The sequence below is a fragment of the Condylura cristata genome, unplaced genomic scaffold (genome assembly GCF_000260355.1).
Source record: "Condylura cristata isolate star-nosed mole 26May11 unplaced genomic scaffold, ConCri1.0 scaffold00034, whole genome shotgun sequence".
In the NCBI taxonomy this organism is placed as follows: Eukaryota; Metazoa; Chordata; class Mammalia; order Eulipotyphla; family Talpidae; genus Condylura; species Condylura cristata.
Window position 1 is genome coordinate 8809754 of NW_004567135.1, and position 23633 is coordinate 8833386.

Sequence of the window (23633 nt, forward strand, 5' to 3'; positions counted from 1 at the left end):
TTGTTGGGGAGGAAGAACGCAGCTTTTCTTCAGGACAGGCTTTTGAAATGATGTGGGTCCAAGTTTACTCAGAATTGCAGATTCATGGTTCTTGGATTGGAAACCCATTCTCATAGAGTTTTCACATACTCCCTCCCCCTTTTTATTTTCAGTAAAAGAAACATTTTTTTCATGGGGACAGGGAAGATGAAGCGTGCCTCCGAGACAGGGTTGGCAGGATGTTTCTCCTGATGCTGGACCGGGTTGGCCCTGACCAGTGTCAGGGTCCTGATAGGGCAGGCCAGCTCAAGCCCCTGGTGGTGGGCCATAGGCATCCTCTGCAGCCCGTGGAGAGGATGGAGCTGGAGATTTCAGACATTGGTAGGCTGTGTTCGAGTCACTGGGGAGAGAGGAACAAGGACGGGGCTGTTGTGTGAAAGATGCAGAGTGCAGCGGAGGAAACGGTGACAGATGTCACTGCTCTCCTGCCCTGCCTGGAGAGATCAGTTGTAGGTAAAGCAACGTTACCATCTGCGGTCAGATTCAAGAGTTCAGTGACACTGAAGGGGGCCTTCAAAAGTCCAACTAAGATTTCAGGGTAGAGCCCCTGCTGTAGTGTGACACCAAATGGTCACCTAGTTCTTTCTTCAAATTCTCTCTTGTTCTCAGACATAGAGAACAATTGAATTCTAGCCCTGGAAAGCATCTTGGATATCATTCATTTCAGTGATTATCAAGCTTCTCTTTATTGTCTTATCACTTAATTACTTAATATTTAGTACCTCCCTGGTGACGTAGGGATTAAAGTCTCAGTGCTATCAAGCGCCACAGTCACTGCTGCGTGAGTTAGATCCCCGGCCAGGGAGCTGACCCACAGGGCACAGCAGACCTCTCCTGTCTCCCCGCTGCTCCCCTCAGCAGTGTGTTTCAGTCTATCTGCCTGTTCTGCTCCCTACTGTCTCTGGTGAATCCTCTCACCTCTCTGTATAAATAAACAAAAATAAATCTTTATAAAAATACTTCATATTTTCCTTCACATCTATATTTCATATTCAACCAACACAGGGACCTCTCACGTCTCTGATGATATTTGTGTCCCACTTTGAGAATCACCGAGCTTTTTACAGGTTGGGAAGCTGAGACCCAGAACCTGAAGTGAGCTGCTCAAGGTGTCCCAGTTAAAGACACACTAACTTGGGACTGTCGGTCTCCTCGTCTTCATTCTGTCTGGTGTAACACATGACATGTGCAAGCATGCACAAACAATTTTTAAATAATTCAAATAGATAACCCAGTTAAAGACTAAACAATGCCTGACATTAGAAGACTCTTAATAAATACAAGTTTCTTTCCCACCTTCCTTAAATCTCTGCTCACTATCAACCTGGCCCAGCTGCTTTCTGGAAGCTTCTAGAATTTTTTAAAATGTTCATATCCTGAAACAGCAAGGTGATGTATCTTGGTGTGGTTGAGTGACTGTGCTGTATTGAGTAACTGGTATCCTATCAGTCCAGACACAGGTGTTTGACTCTGGAACAATTTCTTGTCCTGTTTATATCTTCCCCCAACTCCTGTCCATTTCTTTCTTTTCCTTTTGAAATATCTGTTTTTTGGATGTTATTTGGATCTGTTATTTGAATTTCCTGAGCCCACCATCATCCCATGTTTTTCTTTGTCCTAATTTCTAAAAGATTTTCTCTAATCCACCTTTAAATATTGCTGGTACTATTTTTCTTTTTTTCTTAAAGATTTATTTTTTTTGTGCATACAGAACTGAGGTACAGGCCAGAGGCTCAGGGGCGCGAGAGGCTTCACCAGAGACAGAACGGGAACAGAACAGGCAGATCGAGGAAGTACACTGCTGAGAGGAGCAGCGGGCGGTCAGGAGAGGTCTGCCGCGCCATGTGGTCACCTCCGGGGCAGGGGATCGAACACTTGCGGAAGCGGCTTTAGCTTCTTAGTGCTGTGCTTTAACCCGCTGCGCCACCAGGGAAGGGCCTATTGCTGGTACATTTTTTAAATTTTCAGATTTTATATTTTTAACTTCTAACAGCTCTTTTCATTCTGTCTTTTCTAACTACCATTCCTGTTTTATAAACACAGTATCTTCTGTTAGCTTTCTGAGAATATTAATTCTGTTTTAAAAATTTTTCTTTTATTGCCCACATTGTCTCTGTTTCTCTTTGATCCTTCTAAACGTCTTTTTGTTTGCTTCTTTATCAGACTGGAAACTTTCTTCCGGTCCCTTGAGGTCCTTTGCTTTCTGGCTATATTTAAATGTGAGACATGACAGATCCGACTGGCAATGTGAACAGGGCTTGCTGACCCAGAAGCTCCCAGTAAAGAGGCCTCACAGGAATCCCTCCTTTGGCAAACCCCTTCTTGTCTGTACCTGGAGGGCTTTTCTTTGGGGTCTGAGAGGAAAAGGCCTCACTACACTGATTCCTGGTAACCCGGAAACAGGGCGGGAGAAGGAAAACCAGAGTCCGTTGTTTCAACCCGTAGCCCCTTCTTCTCACCCCCACCCCCTTAATCTACAGAGTCTCCATCTGAGCCTTTTCCTCTCCAGGCACCCCGATGCTGGTGGGCGTCCAGTCTGGGTGGCCAGCCCTGCTGGCCCTGCTTTGGGCCGTGACCATGGCCTCGTCCGATTTGGACATGTCTATAGATGAGGAGCGGAACCAGCTGCTGATGAGGGAGAAGATGATGCAGCTTGGGGGGCATCTGGTGCTGAAGGAGGATGAAGAGCTGGCCAATACGAAGCTGATGGCCCTCAAAAAGGCAGAGCTGATGCAGGCCATGGAGACCCAGAATTTCCCACCCAGCATGCACTTTTTCCAGGCCAAGAGTCTCATTGAGAAAAGTGAGGTGTTTAAAATCCTAAAGAAGATGCCAAAAGGTAGAGGTTTGGGGGAGGCTGGTGTTGGGATCCTGGGGCCATCTGGGGAAGCCAGGCTTGAGCTGTTATTGTTCTGACGGGCCCAGGAGAATCCAGTCAGGGACCCTGAACCTTGCTGTCGCTGCTTAGAGCTGGCTGTTGGCCCCCCGCTTCCCAGAAGGCTCAGAGACACAGGCCCTGTCTCCTGGACAAAGCTGGAAGAGCACACCCAAGGAGAGAGCACCTGAGGCCCACTGGGGCCTATAACTCCCTTCACAGCTCTGGGAGGGGCGGGGGGGGGTCTCTCTCCCCCTCCCCCAGGGGGAGGGGCTGACTCAACAAGGGGGTGCAGCGTGAAATAGCACCTGGGTGACACGGGCCATAAGCACGTTTTTCTGAGTTGTAAAATGATTATTATTCTGTGCATATAAATAATGTTTATCACTTTTTAAAAAAGATTTATTTATTTATGCATACAGAACTGGGGTACAAGCCAGAGGTGCAGGGGCAGTGAGAGGATTCACCAGAGACAGAGTCGGGGGCAGAACAGGCCAACTGACTGAAAAACTCTGCTGAGGGGAGCAGCGGGTGAGACAGGAGAGGTCTGCTGTGCCGTGTGGGTCGGCTCCCTGGCCGGGGATCAAACTTGTGCTGCGGTGGCTGTGGACAGCTTCATAGTGCTGCCCTTTAACCCCTTGAGCCACCAGGGAGGGCCTGTTTTACCATTTATAAAGATTTGTTTAAATATACCTTTTCTTTTTAATGTTACAGAGATTAAAAAAAAGTTTATGAGTCTTTTGGTAAAATAGGATCCTCAGCTGATAGAAAGCAGGAGGCCTAGGAGGTGACCCCAGAGTTCACACAGCTAAGACACAGTTGGACGTATGTCCAAGGTCAAGGTTGGGTGCTAAGATGGAGCAGCAGGAACAGGGACAGTATTTGCTATATTTGGAGAAGCACCAGGTTCCATGCTGTTGTTAGAGCTGAAGGACAAGCGGGTCTCAAACCATAAAACCTGCAGAACAGAAGCTTCACAGACCCAGGTAGGCCAGAGGGAAGCTCGGACTGAAGAGCCTGGGGTGGGGTGGGGTGATCAGGAGGAGGAGGTCAAGGTCAGTTATTCACATACGAGGTGAGGCGTGTTCTCATTGCATCTCTGTGCAGTGGGGGTGCAAGGCCTCATTGATAGGCCTGTGTTCCTGGGCCCGCCCTGGGCCAGCATGTTAAAGCTCAGTGCTATGAAGCTGTTCACAGCCACTGTACCACGAGTTTGACCCCCGCCCCGGAGCTGACCCACAGGGCATGGCAGCCCTCTCCTGACCTGCCTGCTGCTCCCCTCAGCAGTGTACTTCATCCGTCGGCCTGTTCTGCTCCCCTCTCTGTCTCTGGTGAATCCTCTCACTCCACACCTCTGGCCTGTACCCCAGGTCTTGTATGCATAAATAAAAAAATCTTTAAAATAAATAAATAAAAGCTTGTGTTCCCAATGACTAGAAGCTGATGAAGCCCCAACTTAAGCCTCAGCCTTCTGCTCCCAGCCTGAAGCTCCCTGACCCTACTACTACGCTGCCCTTCCTAAATAAGACTACCCTGGTTTGACTAGTGAGGGAGGCAGCAGGGAAGCCCCATTCTTAAGCCAGACCAAAGAAGGGGGGGGCTGGTGGCGGGGGGGGGGGGCTGGCAGGTAAGGCCTGGGAGGGCTTTGAGCTGTCGTGGGCAAGCACAGTGCAGGGACCTGTAGGTCTAAGGAACTGGGCCAGGTAGATTTCCTGGCATATCCCACCTTTTCTGGGCCACTCTTCTCTGCCCTCAGAGATCCCTGGAGTCTGGGGGTCACCTCTGCCACCTCCTTGCCTCTCCAGGGGCTGCCTTACACCTCCATGACTTCGGCATCCTGAGTATGGACTGGCTGGTGAAAAATGCCACGTACAGGCCCCACTGCCACTTCTGCTTCACCCCACGGGGGGCCCTGCAGTTCAAATTCGCCCACCCGACTCCTCCCACCCCTGCGCCAGCAGAGTGTTCGGAGTGGATTCTGCTGGAGAAGTATCGGAAAGGGCTGCAGAATGTCACTGAATTCGATAACAGGTGAGTGTTGGTCAGCAGTCTGTCCTGGTAGTGGGGGTTGCCTTGTACAGACCTATGCACAAGCATCTGGCCTTAAAAGCAATCCAGAGGCGCCCCTCCCCACCCCGTGGTGGGGTGGGGGCTGAGTCTCAGCTATCCTGACAGCCTGTGTTCTGTCCTGAGCTCAATACCTGGCCAGGGAGCTGACCCACAGGGCGCAACAGACCTCTCTGACCCTCTGACCCACCTGCTGCTCCCCTCAGCAGTGTACTTCGTCAGTCGGACTGTTCTGCTCCCCACTCTGTCTCTGGTGAATCCTCTCACCCCTACGCCTCTGGCCAGTATCCCAGTTCCTATAAGCATAAGTAAATTAACAAATACAAAGACTAGCCTTGCATGGATTGGGGGCACAATGCCATGCATAGCAACCCCTGAGTTGGTGTAGGGGTCAGACTGGCTGAGCTCACAGAGGAAACTGGGGTGAGGGTGGGGTGAGACTGGCCGGTGGCGGCCTCCCTCCTGAACTGCCTCTGAGGCGTACCCTGGAAGCCTCAGACAGCCCACGGGTGCTCCCCACGCCTCCCCTCAGAAGCTTGGCTTGCTTCTGAGTGGGAGAAACCAGAAGCAGGCAGGAATCCCGCTGGTGCCCGCTGGCCCTGGCCTCGTGGGCCTCGTCAACCTGTCCCTTTGTGTCCCGCACAGCCTGCTGAGAAACTTTACTCTGGTGACGGAAAACCCTGACGTGGCTTACGCAGACCAGAATGTGATCTGGTCGAAGTTTGAGGCCATCTTTTTCACCATCTCTGGGCTCGTCCACTACGCACCCGTGTTCAGAGACTACGTCTTCCGGAGCCTGGAGGAGTTCTATGAGGACAATGTGCAGTACGTGGAGCTCAGAGCCATGCTGTTCCCGGTGAGCCACCCCCGCCCTGCTCTGCTCTGGCTTGCCGCAAGCGCGTTCCTTGGCTGGTCTTCATCGCCCCCTACCCTGGTACTTCCCGCCCTCTGATTTCATCCCCAGCAGAACGGGGACTTGCCAGGGCTGCCACAAGCTGGGGACCTGCTGTGCCCTGGGCTGGGTATAGCAAAAGCGGTGAACTGCTTAGCCCTTCCCCATGTCCACGGAGCCCAAGGGCACCCAGACAGGTGCCTCTTGCCTGGACATTCCACCCCTTTCCACCCCGTTTCTTTTTCCTTTTTAAAGAATTATTCCTTTATTGTAAGATTTTAATTTTTTTTTATTTTGCATAGAAGAACTGGGGTACAGGCTAGAGGTGGGGGAGTGAGGAGTCACCAGAGACAGAGCGGGGAGCAGACAGGCAGAAAAGGGGAGCAGCGAGTGAGACAGGAGAGGCCTGCTGCACCCTGTGGGTCAGCTCCCCAGCTGGGGGTCCAACTCAGTCTGTCTCAATGGGCCTTTAAGGAGGTAGCTCTGAAACTTCAGCCCTAGGCCACCAGGGGGGCCTCAATTTATTTCTTTGTAGTTGACTGAGATAAAGGTACAGGAAGCAGTAAAAGTCCTAAGGAAAAACAAGGATAAAGCAAAGCGATGAAAGAATGAATGAATGATTCTCATTTCTGTCTAGTATGTCCCTTTATATGCAATAAATTAGTCTTTTTAGGCTACTTTAGTCCCAATGGTTTCCTTTTATTAAAGTGGAACATTCAGAGAACTATATTTCTTAAACAGAGGCACACAAATATTTGTTCCAAGTTTTCTTTTATCAGAACGTTTAGAGAGTTCCATAGGTGAAACTGAGCTCTGAACATGTTGTCCTATATCCTATCAACCAGAAGAGTGTTGGTCAAACAGAACCCTAATGTGCCTCATCATTGCTGACTGAGTTCCTCTCCCCAGGAGGGAGCAAGTGCCAGAACACTCTGACTACTTTAGACCTGTTTTCCTAGGAATCCGTATACACCCATAAAACATTCTGGAAACAATCCAGCATCCAGTGTGCACATGAATATTCAGAACCTTATTTGAATGGGGCAGGGACAGGAGAGAGTAGGCCCGCCCATCTCTAGGTATAGTGGAAAGTGAGGTGCGGGTTCTCCAGAGAGTGTAGAGGAGACAGGGAGTCAGAGGTTCAAGAAAGTGGCTAGCTTTTGCTGAGCATGAATATGTTTGCCCACTCTTATGCTGTTTGGTTCAAATAAACTGTTTTGTCCCGATTTCTGTGACGGCCACAAGGAAGAAAGAGGGAGGCAGAAAGGCTGAGCAAGCTGAGTTTATTGCTCCCGGGCAGCAGCTGAGAGGGAGCTCCCTAGGGTGGGGTTCCAGCGACTGGGAGTGCTGAAGGGAAAGGGTCTCTTAGGTAGGCTTTAGGCTCAGATTCCAGAAAGCTGATGTGGCGCTGTGCCCCCATGCAAGGCCGGTCCTGGTCATTGTGCTCTGGCCCATATATGGTGACACAGGTAGCTGTTGTGTTACTGCCCATATCTGGGCCCACTCAACATAAACCTTGTATGTTGTCTAAATAACTAACTGCTGGGCCTCCCTGATAGCATTATGAAGCTATCAGTGTAGCACGAGTTCGATCCCCGGCCAGGGAGCTGCCCCACATGGCGTGGCAGACCTCTCCTGTCTTCCCACTGTTACCCTCAGCAGTGTATTTCAGGAGATGTGTCCACTCTGCTCCCCACTCTGTCTCTGGTGAATCCTCTCACCTCCCCCTAAATACCTGTGGCCAGTACCCCAGTTCTTGTATGAATAAATAAATATATCTTAAAAAAAGTAACTGCTTATATTTGACATCGCAACATCTCTGATATTTCTGCACACTAAACTTTAAATCCTGGTTCAGATCCCAAAACTGACTTTCAACCCCCAGTTTAATTTAAAGGGCTCAAGAATTCTTTAAGAAAGATTACACCTGCACTGAGAACCAGTAATTCAGGTTTGTGGGTCAGGCCTTCTTCCCCTTCTTCTGAGACAAAGCTTCCTCTAGTCTCCGGTGTCTCTTCTCTTTAGCCGCAGAATCACCCACCTGTTCCCTTAGATATGCTAATGCCCTCTCTAGGTTAGCTCCGGGTTTGGTCCTAAAGAGGAGACTGTCTCCACCTGCATCTGGTGTTTAATGGTTTAACTCAGAATAAATTAGTATCTGTATTTCTGAATTCTCGGGAAGTGGGAGGGGGGTTTATCTTTGTAGAGCTTTTGTCAGTTTTGTGAGGTGAGTCCATGAGACGCGGGCACAAATAATCCTCTTCAAAGAAAAGAGAGGATCGATTCACTTTCTATTAAGTGTCCCCAAAAGGTGGGCTGGCACTGGGCCTCAACCATGTAGGCTGAAAGAAACTACACTTCCACAAGAACGTATTTGGTCTGGAGAATCCTCCAAACACAGGCTGGGCCCGCCGCCCCCCACCCGGCCCAGTCCCCTCTGGGTCGGGCTTTCGCCCCACCTCCACCCCACCATCCTGGAACAACCCTCTCCCGCTGGTCTTCCCGGAATGTTTACTTCCAGCACCCCCTTTGTTTCCTTGTGCCATTTCCGCCATTTCCGTGGTATGTGCAGTCGCTGGTTCCCCAACTAGCCTGTGAACCACATCTGTTTGGTACCAGACCCCTCCTCCCTGCGTCCTCCGTGGGCACCAGTAGTGACAATCATGCTTGATGATGGGGGGTGGCGCTGCAAACTTGGGTGCATTTGTGGCTACTTTGGAGGTGCTGTTTGAAACTCATGTGTGGACCCTGATCTCCTGAGGTTCTAGCTTTTGGGTAGGGCCAGGAAGCTGCAGCCCTAACTGTCGCAGTAACACTCATGCAGCAGCTGTGACCCGGGCACACTTGGCAGTGGGGCCAACTTCATCTTGACCTTGACACAGCTTGCTGCCTCCCGGGCCTACTAGGAGCCTCACAGTGACCCCGCATTTCAGATGAGGAAGCCGAGGCTCCGTGGAAAAGCTAGACCCGCGTCATGTGGGTCGCAGGCTAGGCGGGCAGAGGCCAGCGGTGGGCTTGTAGGCATGATGGCCGCCACGCTCCTCTAACACGAGCGCCCCCTGAGAGGGCGCTCTAGCTCTTCGGGAGGGGACGTGAGGCTCCGGGCCCGCTGAGCGGACGCTTTGCCCAGAAGGAGCGGCCCCTCCCGGGAGAGGGCGTCCGGCTGGGCAGAATCTGGGAGCGTCCTCAGCGAAAGGACTGGGGAAGCGCGCGGACGACTTAGGGGGCGCAGAGAGGAAGGGAGGAAAATCACAGAAACAGTCTGACCCTCGGTTCTTCTGAAAGCTGTGACTTTCCTCTTGAGCTCCGTGTGCTAGTATTTGGGGGAAGTCGCTGAGAAATTCGGAGGGTGAGAGAGCAGTTGAAACAGAGACTCCCTCCTCCAGCATCCCCTTTCCGCAGTTGGTATTTTCTCCTTACCAGACTTGAACTCCAAGGCATATAATTTGGGGGCTCAGCCCAGCTCCTCTCCCACTCTGCTCACAGCTCACTATCTCCTAAGAAGCCTTTCTAGAAAGTGGAGGGCTGCTGGGATTTGGGATTCAGTGGAGCTGAGGGGGATGGGATTTGACCATTTGTTCTGGTCTGACCCTGGAACAAAGGCCCCTTGCAAGAGAGAGTCGATGCCTTAATGCCCCCCATTAGCCAGAGTAGGGGGAGCCATCAACACATTAACAACTAAAAACCGTCTGCCCAGGAATTCTTTTGCTGAGCCGCACTACCACCCCCCGCTCTTGCTAGTGGGGCTAATTCAGGGCCTGGGATGATGTTGATGGACTATCCTGGCCGCTCAGCCTCCTATTGTGTTACTAATGCTCAATAACAAAGGCTCCTTGCCTTTAGCAACAGTTGCTAGGCGGGTCTTATCTCTAGGGCCCTGTCCCTTCCCCCACGGCCAGAATCTGAGGCCCAGACTGGGTCCTGGCCAGTCTCTAGAGTGTTCTTAGAGGACCCAAGAGGATTATTCCCTGGAGGTTGCCCTGCAGACAAGATGGGGCAGAGAGAACCCAGGTTGGTGGCTCCAGGCTTTTCCTGGATGCCATCACAGGGCAAAGAGCCACCCTCTACACTTCCTGTCCTTACACCCCCCCCACCCCTCCAGCCCTGTCTCCCCCCACCCCCCAGGCTGGCCCTAGATTCTTAGCAGACCTTGCATGAGAAGGCTCACCTGGACAGCTGCGGATGCGTGTTCTGGGTGCCACGCTGCGAGATCACAGCCTCCCCTGGGCGTCCACCATGTGCCGGCGCGTGCCGAGTGATTGATATCCCATCTCATTTAGTCCTCAAAACTGCATTAGTAAAGGGGTCACATTTATAGAAGAGGACTTTGAAAGTGAAAAGTTCAGAACCTCTTTTTGCACCTCAGAAAAGTGAAGTTAGGATGCCCCCTGGTTCTACTATGCAATATTGTATTGTTTACTCATCTGTCTGTCGATTTAACAAAAATAGTGTTATGCGGGAATGGGACTCGCTACCCCAAAAAAAGCCAGTCACACCGCTGTAAAGACAAGAGGAAACTTTATTGCAAGCTCCATCTTGGGCCCAACAGCACACCAGAGGCCCTGTGCACTGTGTGGTAGAGTTTTTACACAGTCCCTGGGCCCGGCCAGAGTGCGATAAGGTTGCTGCCTGATTAGTAGATCCTCACCACCCTCCATATTTGGTACAGAAGTTTGCCTCAGTCCATGATTGGTTGGCAGACATGGTCCGATCCTAGGTGAGGGTGCCCTGGTCTGGTGTCATACAGGAAGCCCCCTTCCCAGAGAACACAGGAATTCAAGCCTAAAATGGCGACAGATAATTCAAGATGGAGGCTGTCATGCTCTTCATTAGGAGACCTTAACCCTAGCTGTGTATAACGCTATAAAATCACTGGGTAGGTTTAGGGAAAAATAAAAAAAAAGCATACTGGGCTCAATTTAGAGTAAAAACATACTGGACTCAATTTAGAGTACATCAGTTTTTAACTTTCATATCATCAAGGGGAAATTATTCAAAACACATACTACTTATATAAACCAATATAAAATTGCACTAACACTCAGCAACATGGAGGGGAGGTTGGGGACCCTGGCCCCCCAACTCCAGTGGTGGAAAATCTGTTCCACATCACTTAATTCACAGCCACTCTTATCTTTAGGCTCCTGGCTGAATCAGTGAACCAGAAACCTTAGGCTCTACCCTAGGAATTTTTTTTTTTAAGATTTTATTTATTTATGCAGACAGAGCTGGGGTACAGGCCAGAAGTGCAGGGGTGATGAGAGGGTTCAGACGAGACAGAGTGGGGAGCAGAATAGGCAGATCCACGAAGTACACTGCTGAGGGGAGCAGTGGGAGGGTGGGTCAGGAGAGGTCTGCAGCGCCCTGTGGGTCACCTTCTGGGTGAGGATCGAACTCATGCAGAAGTAGCTTTAGCTTCTTAGTGCTGTGCTTTAACCCACCGCCCTAGGAATTTTAACTGATAATGTTATAGGGTACCCCAATTCTGTTACAGGACAGGAGGAGAGGGGCACCCCTGGAGCCCCAAAAACCTGCCTGCTCTAAGTGGGTTCTGCCATCCGCCGCAACAAGACAAAACATATAAAACTTTAATGAGAAGGGACTTTAATACAGTGAATATATAATACAGAACACAAAGAATAGAACTTGTAAATCAAACACCTGAAGTGACCCATCCCCTCGTGGGCAAAAGTCAACCCAAAAGGGGTTGGCCCAAAGCAAGGCCTGAAAGCTGCCACTAGACTAAAGCACCTTCTGGCCGGGACCCATGGAAAAGGGTCAGAAATGGCCAGACAAGTCTGGGAGGAAAAGAGCAACATCAAAATCAGTATAAACACTGCCATAGTCACCTCCTCACGGGTCTCACCCACATCTGCCTTAACCAGTCCAGGGCCAGGAAACAAGCCCAGTTTCTTAAATCACATGCTTCCTCAAGTCTCCTGGCTCTCCATCCTGCTTCAGTCTCTCTTCTCTCCTTTTTCTCTGCTCAGCTCCACCCTCCTTCTGGGTGGGGCAGGGAACCTGGAACTTCCCTTTTTCCTAGGGACCCCCCTGTTACAATAAGTCCAGGTTGAGATCCAGGCATTTTCTCCTTCTGGGGGTTACTGATGTGCCACTGGAGCTGAGACCCTGAGACCCCGGACTGTCACTGAGTTTCAAGGTGAGGACAGAGAACCTCACCTCACCACCCCAAAGGTGGAGTACCAGGGTTCGAACCTTTTTAACTTTCAAAAATTCTCCTCGTAAACGAGACCCACTCAATAGCGTAGTTTTGAGGATTAAATGAGATGACGATATAACTCACTCGCCTGGTCCCGGCACACAGTAGAAGCTCAGTGAATGCTTGTGAAGTCAGTGGTGCGCTAGAAGGAAAACCACATGCACGGGAATCAGCAATCCCGAGTCTTTGTTTCTGGTCTGATATAAACCAGCTGTGTGACTTGGGCAACTCTTTGATCCTAGTTTCCCTTTGGTTTCTTCCAGATCAACATTCTCTAATTCCATGACATCATAGACAATAAAACTTTGTACAACAGACCCTAGAACCGGATGGGTTTGCATGGCGTGGGCCCACTTCTGGCCAGGGTTTCCGGTTCACTGATTCAGCCAGTGGCCGCTGGTTGACTCCGCAGATGGGGAGCCCAAAGATGAGAGTGGCTGTGAATTAAGTGATGTGGAGCAGATTTTCCACCACTGGAGTTGGGGGGCCAGGGTCCCCAACCTCCCCTCCATGTTGCTGAGTGTTAGTGCAATTTTATATTGGTTTATATAAGTAGTATGTGTTTTGAATAATTTCCCCTTGATGATATGAAAGTTAAAAACTGATGAACTCTAAATTGAGTCCAGTATGTTTTTAATTCACTATAGCAGCTTTTACCTCAGTCGTAGACGCATGAATGACACTGTCTTGCTTGTACTTCAGACTTGAACCCTGCACCTTTTGAGTTATGATTGATTTGTGACAGAATGTATCTGCACTGGAGGCCTGAATCTCAAAAGCTGACCAGAACCCTCCCAACAACTGAGGCCTTTCCTCCAATGTCTGGCATCACAGCAGCATTCCTTTTCTTTTTTTTTTTTTTTTTAAAGATTATTTCTTTATTCATACAGAACTGGGGTACAGGCCAGAGGTGCAGAGGCAGTGAGAGGATTCACAGAGGCAGAGCGGGGAGCAGAACAGGCAGACTAACAAAGTACCCTGCTGAGGGGAGCAGCGGGAGGGTCAGGAGAGGTCTGCCACACCATGTGGTCACCTCCTGGGCAGGCGGGAATTGAATTCATGCAGAAGTGGCTTTAGCTTCTTAGTGCTGTGCTTTAACCTGCTGTGCCACCAGGGAGGGCCAGCATTCTTTTTTTAAAAAGATTTATTTATTTATGCATACAGAGCTGGGTAAGGCCAGAGGTGCAGGGGCGGTGAGAGGATTCAGCAGAAACAGAGTGGAGCAGAACAGGGAGATCAACAAAGTACACCACTGAGGGGAGCAGCGGGCGAGACAGGACAGGACAGGACAGGAGAGGTCTGCCATGCTGCGTGGGTCACCTCCCTGTCAGGGATCAAACTTGTGCTGGGGCACTGTGGATAGATAGCTTCATAGTGCTTTGCTTTATCCGAGGGCCCCATGGCAGTATTCTAACCACACCCACTGGGCTATATTGGGAGCTGCAGGTCCGCCCCCTGACCTCCGCAAAGTTCTATTCTTGAAGCGCAACCACACTTGAGCATTCAGATCTTGCTAGGAGCTTCCATGGAGCCTACAGTTTCTTTGCCAGAGGCCACAGCTGCAGGCACAGGGCAGGGCAGTGATTTACTGGGGCACCAGGAGACCAGGAAATTCTCTGAATGCCTCTTGAGCATCTGCGGCCTCCGGCATCAGATTCCATCTTCGAGGCTCTCCATGCTATGGGAACCAGAAGTGGGACTGGAACTCTGGAAGGCAGGGGGCCCAGTGTCTTCCTTGCTAAGTACTGGAATGATAGAATTGATGATTTGGAACATCAGACTTTTGGTTGTATCATTTGCATATCTGCATAATTAATTTGCCTGGGACCTTTCAGGCAGAATTATAATTTGTTGGGGTTTTTTTAAAGGTTCTTTCTTTTGTCTCCCTTCTGTTCTGCTAATACTGCTCCATCAGCAACCTCTCACATCCATCTATTTGTTGCTGCCTGGGGCTTAGTGCTTTTTAAGGCCCAAGTAGACAGCACTCTTTTTAAATGAATGGTAGGGAACCCCTACTCTGGTAATACAGGAGGGAGGGGAGGAGATCAGAACTACATGTGTCCTGTCCTACCCCCAGGGATTTACAACCACTTGGTGAGTTTGGCAGGTGGTGCATCACACAGAGCAGGCAAGGCCCGGGCAGAATTCCCTGCCTTTCAATGGCAAACCAGCTGGGTGGTGCAGTGTGACTTTGACTAACAATTTCTGATTTGGTTTAGTGGTTCTCAAACTTTGACACTCAAAAAATATTGAGGAGGGCCCTCCCTGGGGCTGTAATGGGTTGGGGTGCATTACTGTGAAGCTGTCCGCAGTCACTGTGGCATGAGTTCGATCCCCGGCCAGGGAGCTGACCCACATGGTGCAGCAGACCTCTCCTGTCTCCCCGCTGCTCCCCTCAGCAGTGTATTTCAGTCAATCCAACTGTTCTGTTCCCCACTCAGTCTCTGGTGAGTTCTGTCATCTGCACCCCGCCCCGCACTTTGTCCTGTACCCCAGTTCTTGTATGCGTAGGTAAATAAATCTTTAAAAAACAAACAAAAATTGAGGATCCCATAGAGTTTTTGTTTATGTAGAATATACAAAATAAAATACATTCTATTCTATATAACATAGCAGGTATCAGAAATGAAAGCAGGATATTTTAAAACACACAATCAGTGATCTCAGAGTGATATTTCACACGTGATACAGCTTCTGGAAACTTCTGTACATGCTCATGAGAGAATAAGAAGTGAAAAAGACATAGGAGTTCTTCAAATTTTTATGAGGAAAGTTTTGACACTGCAGAATGCCTGAAAACCATCTAGGGGACTCCAAGACTACACATGGAGAAACTCTGGGTGAACTGAGTCTGGTCCGGGTGTGTTTAGCGGTGACTGGTGGCTGGGGGTGCAGTTGTTGACTGACTCGCCTCTGACGTGGTCGGGACCATGCTCCCGCACAGGTGTACGAGCTGAACGGGACACTCCACGACCGAGCGTGGTCAGTGAGGACGTACAAGGAGGTGGCGTCTGTGTTTGCGAAGAAGCATCCTGGGTTTATTGGAATCAAAATCATTTATTCAGATCACAGGTGAGAACAGAGCTAAAAATCAAGTCTGGGTGCACAGGCCGAGAGAGAGCCACGGCTGGGAATGAGGGAGAGAGGCATGAGGAAGGGGAGCAGAGCGTCAGAGACCCCCCCTTAATGCCAGAGAATCATGGGCTTGGCACACATGTGAGTGAAAATCTACCTGTGAAATCATTTCTAGTTCCAATCCTATGATCTGACTAAAACAAAGAAGTGTGGCAATTTTGCAGGTAATTTCCGACCCCACATTGGCCCAGGTGACCCATCGTGGGGGTCTGTTTTTGTCCAACAGTACAGATGTCTAACTGGTCTATTTCTTTGTTTCTATTGCACTGAGGTTCTGCCCAAGGTCACCTTGTGTTGTGTGACTGTGTGCAGCCTCGATGGGTGACCAGACCCTGGGTGAGACAGGCGCCTCAGCACCCGTGTGGGGAGACCCCACAGCGGCACTGTGGCCTGGGGGTGTGGAAGTCCCAGTCTCCCAAACAGGTCCAGAAAGTCTAACTTTCCTGCTGAATTTACCAAGGAGCTTTCTGCTCCTGTGCCACAGCCTTGGCTGACCAGGAGACCAGGCTCCGCGCTCAGGTGGGGATGACACCAGTCAGGGGGCCCACGTAGGCCATCACATCTCCCAGGGGCTCCCCCCCACCCCGGGCCTACGCCTGAGTGCTTGCACCCCGGTACAGAGATTGCAGGTGCCTCCTCCTTGTTTCCTCAGCCCAGAGGTTCCCTGGGGGACAGTGGCAGCCGGGAGTGAGTGCTGAGCTGTCTGGGAGAGAGCTTTCAGGAAGGGCAGTGGGCGGGTGGGGGGGGCAGGACAAATGTGGGCCCTGGGGACTGGGGGTTGGGGCAGGTGAGCCAGCGGTGGACAGGATCTCAGGCCTACTATGGAGCGAGCCTGGCTTCTCTTCTGGGGTTTCCTCTTCTGCTGGCTCCTGTCCGGGAGATGAAGACTGAGAGGGCCTAGGGGACGGATGTTTAGGGAGATGGTTCTGGACGGCCAGGCCCTGGCTTATTTACCAGGGAAGAAGAGTTGTGTGCAGATCTGCCCTGCAGGACCCTCTCTGCTCCCTGGAGCAGTGAGCTGGGCTGAGGCTGCACCCACTTCTGGGAGTTGCCCTCCTAGGGAGCTGGCAAGCTTTACACAGGACCACCCGCTTCATCCAAATGTACACAGCTAGAAGTTGTTCCATGCCTGCCCTCACCCAGAGATGGGTCAGCCCCTGAGCCAGCCAGAGTCCTCAACAGGGAGGGTTTGGAGTGAAATTCCACCTAAAGGGCTTTCTTATGTTTTTTAAAAAAGATTTATTTATCTATGCATACAGAACTGGGGTACAGGCCGGAGGTGCCGGGGTAGGGGTGTGCGTGAGAGACTTCACCAGAGTGGGGAGCAAAATAGTCAGATTGACTGAAATCCACTGTTGAGGGGAGCAGCGGGCGGGTCAGGAGAGGTCTGCTGGGCCGTGTGGGTCAGCTCCCTGGCCGGGGATCAAACTTGTGCTGCAGTGGCTGAGGATAACTTAGTGCTGTGCTTTAACCCGTTGTGCCACCAGGGAGGGCCCTAATGGGCTTTCAGTAGCACGCTAGGGAAGGGGGCCTGTGGGATGAGGCCCTGCTGGTTTGGGAAGGGGCAGGGAGCCCTGGATGAGACCAGCCATAGGCCCCCGGGCAGTGCTTGGGCACCGGGCAGCCCCACCTCCCAGTGGTGCCGTCTCCCATGCTTCTCTTTGTCTCTCGCAGATTCAAAAACGCGTCCCTCATCATGGAATCCGTGCGAACAGCCTTGGAGCTTCGAGCCATGTTCCCCAGGACTGTGGCAGGGTTTGACCTGGTAATGGACTCAGATACGGGCCCAGCGGGCAGGTCTCCATGAAGAGCTGGGCAGCCCCTCCCCCACCCCTACCCCCCCAGTCTCCGGCTGACCAGAGGCCTGGCAGGGTTCCGCACTGACCCTCCCTCAGGAGCTGTGTGTGTGTGTGTGCGTGTGTGTGTAGGCTGGGGGGGGGGAGGCGTCGGGGGGGATGGTGACACAGGGGAGAAGAGAGAGCTGAAAAGACCAGGTGGCTAAAGAGGAAAGTTCCAGAATAAGGAAGGGATTCAGGGAGGCTGGACAACGACGATGGCCTTGTTCCCTTTCCCTGCTGTCATCCTGTTTCCTGTCCACGTTGTTCCCTTACACAGTGGGCGCGTCTGGAAGCAGAGAGTGGCCTGAGCCCCCAAAAAGCTGTCCGAGAGGGGAGTGGCCCTCCCCGGCCAGCCCATCTGCTCCCCCACCTAGGAGAGCCCTGGCGGGCCGAGTTCCCAAGTGACCGGGCCACGTCAGAAAGGACGCGGGGTCCCTTTGGACTGACTGGTGAAGAGGCCCCTGGCTCCCTCTCCCAGGACCTGCAGCCATGCTTCAGCGTGTCCCTCAGAACAGCCCGAGCCCACAGGAGTGGGTCCCCAAGGATTCTTGGGTGGGGACCCCTGAGGTCTTCTTGGGGTCCTCGGAGGCTGCTCTCCAGCAGAGGGGCAGGAGCCGTCCTCCCCCTCCCTGTGTGCAGCGCTGGCTGACCGGGCCTGAGGACAGCTTCGGCACAGCGCTGCGGGGCCGTCCACCACGGGACAGGCTGTGGGTCAGGCGGCCCTCCGCAGGGGCCCTCGCTTTTTCAAGCCTTCGCCAGCCACTACCTTGGCGGGCCCTGATTTTTGTGTTATAAAAGTGTATCACTGTAACTGCGCCCCGAGTTAAAATTGCTGTTCTGAAAGAGACTCCGGGCCCTGAGGCCCCCAGAGCGGGGATGGCTCAGTGTGGGAAGCTGTGGTCTTCGCGTGTCTTCTGAGGCGGGAGCCCGGCGGGGGCCGGGCGAGGCCGGGCTGCAGTCCAGCCTCCCGCGGTCTGGCTGTCCCTCTGTCTCTGTGTCTCTCCTCCCCGGCCTCACCCTCTGTCTGTGTGTCTCTTTCCCAGACTCGTTCTCTCTTACCTCAGTCTGTCTCCTCAGTCTCTGTTTCTCTCAATCCCTTCTTCTCTTTCTGTCTCTCTCTGTCTCTGCCGTCTGTCCATTCCTCTCCCTCTTGAGAAATTCGGGGCCAGAGTATAGGGGCTTGTGAAGCGGTATGAGAAGAGAAAGGGGCCGGGAGGACACAGCCATGCCTGAATGGGGGACTCTTTTTGGGGCAGAACACGCTGTTTCCAGCTCTGCCTCTGGCTGTGCCCAGGGACTGAGCTTCCTGCAGTCATGGCAGCGGCTGCAGGGCCCCATCCGCCGGAAGGCATGGACAGGCAGGTGCCGCCGTGAGCCGTCCTCTGCCCTGCAGGTGGGACACGAGGACACGGGCTACTCCCTCTACGACTACAAGGAGGCTTTGATGATTCCATTTTCTCGTGGCGTCAAGCTGCCTTACTTTTTCCACGCTGGAGAGACAGGTGAGCCATGGGGAGATCGACAGGGACAGAGGAGCGTGGATGGCATGCTGGGCAGCGTGACTCCTGCAGCTGGATAAGCCGGACATGGCATTTTTTTTAAAAAAAAAGATTTATTTATTTATTCATACAGAACTGGGGTACAGGCCAGAGATGCGGAGGGTGAGAGGATTCACCAGAGACAGAGTGGGGAGCAGTACAGGCAGATCGACGAAGTCCACTGCTGAGGGGAGCAGCGGGCGGGTCAGGAGAGGTCTGCCGCGCCATGTGGTCACCTCCGGGCTGGGGATCGAACTCATGTGGAAGTGGCTTTAGCTTCTTAGTGCTGTGCTTTAACTGCTGTGCCACCAGGGAGGGCCTGGAAGGTGTTTTTATACCCATTTGTTACGTGGACACGCCAAGGCTCAGCAGTGTGATGGAGTCAGAACATGGGCCCTTCTGATGGTCTCTATTTTATGAGGAAACTGTGATTGCAAGATGAGCTCACCTGTTCAGAGTCACTCACAGGTCAGTGATGAAAGAGGGGTAGAGTCAGGTCTGGCCTGGAGGAGGCTCTGTCCACACTCACCAGTGCTGAAGAACAGACTCTGCGGCCCTAACAGCCTGGCTGCCGTTATTTCTGGAACGCCACCAGCCCAGCTATAATGCTTCCCAAAGCTCGAGCCCTGGGCTCACTGGTCATCATTGAGGACCAGCCCCTCCCACATTCTGGTCCTCAAAATGTGTAACTCCTAAGCAAAAGGAGACCAATTTCAGATCAAAATGAAGATCTGGAGGCTTAGACCTGGAGGAAGGCAGTTGTGGCATACCTCCTGGCTCCCTCCTGGCATCCCACCTGGCATCGTGGCCTGGCATGTCTCGGAAAACCAGAGATAAGAAGAGAAGGGTGGAAGCTTGACCTGCATACCCAGGCTTAACCCTGGGTTTAAGGCACCATCTCTCAGAGGAAGGATCTTGTGCATTCATCTCCTTTTCCTGACATTTCCAGTTAATTTAGATCCAATTTAGATCTAAGCGGTTCTAGGAGACTTAAAGAATTGTTTGTGGGGGAAAGCCAGGAGGTGGTAACCTTGAGAAGCTTGTAGTCCAGTTGGGAAAGTAATACCTGTGGAAAATCACTTCAACGGTATAAAACCCAGAACCCAGAATCTAACCAAATTCAAGATGTGTGATCCAAGAGAGGGTTTTGCCAAGACTTGAGTATTTAATATCAGTGTCCTTATTTTAAAAAATAAATTCTTGGGCTCTCCCTGGTGGAGCAACGGGTTAAAGCACAGCACTGTGAAGCTCTCCACAGCCACTGCAGCACAAGTTTGACCCCTGGCCAGGGAGGTGACCCAGAGGGCACAGCAGACCTCTCCTATCTCCCCACTGCTCCCCTCAGCAGTGTGTTTTGGTCAATCTACCTGTTCTGCTCCCCACTCTGTCTCTGGTGAGTCCTCTCAACTCTGTCCCCCCACCGCACCTCTGGCCTGTACCCCAGTTGTTTTATGAGTAAATATTTAAAAATACATTCTTGAAAAGAAAATAATACAGAGAAAATCAGTGAAAATCCACCTAAAACACTTGTCCTTATCAGTCATGGGAATTCTTGGGTTTTGTTCCTCATGCAAAAGTGATATATAAATATTTTATGTGTAACTCTGTTAGGAAGCTTTTGGCTGCTAAATGGAGTGCAGATGTCCACTGAGTTACAGTAAAGTCACATTTGAGCTCACGTGATAAGCAACCTCTGCTGTCCTCATTGCATCCAGGATCTCATCCTATTGGGTCATCAAACAGTGAAGTCACGTACAGATGTGACTACATCCAGTGATGCAAGACAGGAGACATTTCCTTCAGGGCCATCTCCTTTATTTTTTAAAAAAGATGTGTATTTATTTCTGCACACAAGAGCTGGGGTAGCAGCCAGAAGAGCAGGAGGTGAGAGGATTCACCAGAGACAAAGTGGGGAGCAGAACATGTGGATCTACTGAAATCCATTGCGGGCAGGTCAGGAGAGGTCTGCTGCGCCCTGTGGGTCAGCTCCCTGGCTCGGGATCGAACTCGGGCTTCAGTGGCTGTGGACGGCTTCCCAGTGCTGCGCTTTAACCCACTGCGCCAGCAGGGAGGCTGGACCATTTCCTACAATTAGGAAGCCCCAGCATTTGTGTGCTTACCTCAGTACCCTCGCAGGCCAGCATGAGGATTCTCCTAGCAGCAAGGAGCGAGGAGTCAGGCCCCATCATTTTCACCCTCTATGGAAGGAGATGCTGTGGGTGGCTGGGGGCTTGGCCACAGCTCTGCACCCCCTGCCCATTCATGCTGGCCACTGTGATCTCGTGACTAAATTGTCCCCACCAGTACTGTTAAAGATACAAGTAAACGCAAGAACATATGAATAATTCTGTCAATAGAGTCTGTGACCATTGTCATAAAGATCGTAAACAGAAAATAGTTCTGGAAACAAAACAAAAAAAAAAAAGAGAGAGAGAAGGGGGTGGGGAAGTGGATTATGGAGTCAGATTTGCACGTTTGAAGCCAGGTTCTATGACTACCTAGCTGAGAATCCACTTTCAGTTTGTAAATCCTATGTAGGCACCATTTTGGCTCGTTGGCACATATGTAAATACACACACACACATACAATAAAGGCATGCCACTCCTCTTTCGAGGGCCATTCAAAGGAAAATGTGTGTGTGTTTGTGTTCATGTTCTTTTCTCTTTTTCTTGGTCATCCTGGGGTCACATCTGGGGTTGGTCTGTGAATCAGATTCGTCCTACTGAAGATCACCCTTTCCCCCCAGACTGGCAGGGCACTTCCATAGACAGGAACCTTCTCGATGCCCTACTACTGAACTCCACCAGGATTGGTCATGGGTTTGCTTTGACCAAACACCCAGCAGTGTGGGCTGCCTCCTGGAAGAAGGACATCCCCATAGAAGTCTGTCCTATCTCCAACCAGGTAAGCACGATCGGACAGGCGAATCCACTATTATCTTCTCCCTCAACTCAATCTCTGCTCTGGACATCAACCTTCCTGCCTATATTCTGTCTCCTAGGCTCACTTGTTTGCTGTCGTCCAACACTCCGTAACTCTCATTGGTAAAGTTAGTTAGAACAGTCTCTTGCTGGCATAATAATGAGGCAACAGTGAGGGACCTCATAGGCACATTTTGGGCAAAACTGTGGACCGAGCTGAGGGCACAAGATGTGTGGCATTACTGCTGTGAGGGTTCCTCAGGGCCCTTGCTATGTCCAGGAAAGCTGCTTTGAGCAGGGACCAGGAGAGAAGCAGAGAAAACATCTGGAGTGGTGAGGAAAACTGGAGAAAATTAGGAAGATGTGAGGATGGCCTCTTGTTGGGTCAAGACTTTGCCCGGAAGTCATCCCAGCATTCAGAACGGTGGTGGGAAAGGAAGGAGCCAAAATGCTCAGTCTCAGCTTTCTCATGACAAGTCTATTTGGATCAGTCTGTCTTTTTCTTTGCCTCCTGTTGGGCAGGTTCTGAAGCTGGTGTCAGACTTGCGAAACCACCCTGCAGCTGTTCTGATGGCCATGGGCTACCCCATGGTCATCAGCTCTGATGACCCTGCTATCTTTGGTGCCAAAGGCTTGTCCTATGACTTCTACGAAGCCTTCATGGGCATTGGGGGGCTGACAGCTGACCTGAGGACACTCAAGCAGCTGGCCATGAACTCTATCAAGTGAGTGTCCTCTGTCCTTCCCAGCCCCCTGCCCCCTCCGATGCCACATCTTTATGTTCCTCTCCTCCAAGGTCAGGGTGGAAGCCTAGAAGGTGTCTGTGGGTTTTCCCAACGTTGTTTCATTGTGGTTGGACTGGGGCGGGGAGGGGAATGTGTTTTCCAAGCATCTGGGCTCCGCTCTTACTCCCTGTTCCTACCCCTTTTCTGTGGCTGACCTGGGTCTCTCTTCTGCAGGTACAGCGTGCTGGGGCAGAGAGAAAAGACGGCTGCCATGGCATCCTGGGAGGAGAGATGGGACAAGTTTGTGGTGGATGTGGCCAGGGGCCCGCAGTGAGAAGACAGCCATAGCTGCCCGGTTCCTCTGCTTCCTGCTGCAAGCTGTCTCACCTACGCCCAGTCCTTCTTGTCACTCCAGTAGAGCCTTCCCCTCCATTTCTTTATCAGACTGACCTTGTGGAGGTCATCCCTGGCTTCCACATTGCCTGACCAAACGTCTCCTGGTGGACTGGTACCGCTCACCTCACGACTCCAGTCTCTGAAGCCCCTTCTCTCTGACACGGCATCCTGGGTCCCTTTTCCAGATGTTCATGAATTCTCCTTGGATTTCCTTTGTCTTCTCAATCCCTGCTCTCCTTTTTTTTTTTTTTTTCTTCTCACCTGATATTCCTTTCTTTTAAATACCATGATTCACAGATGCCTCCCAAGCATTATTCTCATGGATGACTCACAGGAACTTCAGAAACCTCCTATGTGCACTCCTGAACTCTGGTCATTCCTCTCAAGCTTCTCTTGGTCCCTCTCATCTTTAAACAGTCTCCCCATTGGCTCAGGGCAGAAATTTCCAGTGACGTCCTTGGTACCACCCTCTTCTCTGGCCCCTGTATCAAGAGTACCTTGAACCCACCTTCGTCTCTGCCTCAGCTCTCACTGATGCCAACCTCCTGTCTGAGTTATCATAACAGCCTCCTAATTGATCTTTCCTCTTTGCCTTCTCCAATTCATTCCTGACAGGGCAGATTGACTTTTAAAAATTAAATTAAATCAGGTTTCTCCATTGTTCACAGCTCAGGCACTTGGAATAAAGCCCAAGTCTCTCAACAGGACAGAGAACACCTGTTTCGTCTGGACCCCTTCCAGCCCCACCTTACCCCTAGTGCACACCCACCACACCGGTTCTTTGTCCTCAGCTATCCCTGGCTCTACTCTACATCAGGACTTTTCTCAGTCTTTCTGGAATGTTCTCTTTGATTCCTGGAATGCTTTTTCCTTTCTACCGTTAGCTAACCAGCTTATTTCACCCTTCATGTTGCAGGTTTTTTTGTTACTGACTCAGAAACCTGTTAAGTCACCTTCCTCTTTTCCTTCATGGTACTTATCATCAT

At 51.3% G+C, this 23633-nt stretch overlaps 1 protein-coding gene across 1 annotated transcript; it reads left to right on the plus strand.

The window, feature by feature from the left end:
* The first annotated feature begins 2585 nt into the window (after nucleotides 1-2585).
* CECR1 (cat eye syndrome chromosome region, candidate 1) lies at nucleotides 2586-22802 on the plus strand. The gene is made up of 9 exons (XM_004692812.2): nucleotides 2586-2878; nucleotides 4720-4945; nucleotides 5627-5837; nucleotides 15038-15165; nucleotides 16903-16993; nucleotides 18460-18568; nucleotides 21352-21509; nucleotides 22049-22251; nucleotides 22486-22802. The coding sequence occupies exons 1-9, from the start codon at nucleotides 2617-2619 to the stop codon at nucleotides 22583-22585; spliced, it is 1488 nt and encodes a 495-aa protein (XP_004692869.1). The 5' UTR covers nucleotides 2586-2616; the 3' UTR covers nucleotides 22586-22802.
* Nucleotides 22803-23633: the final 831 nt, after the last annotated feature.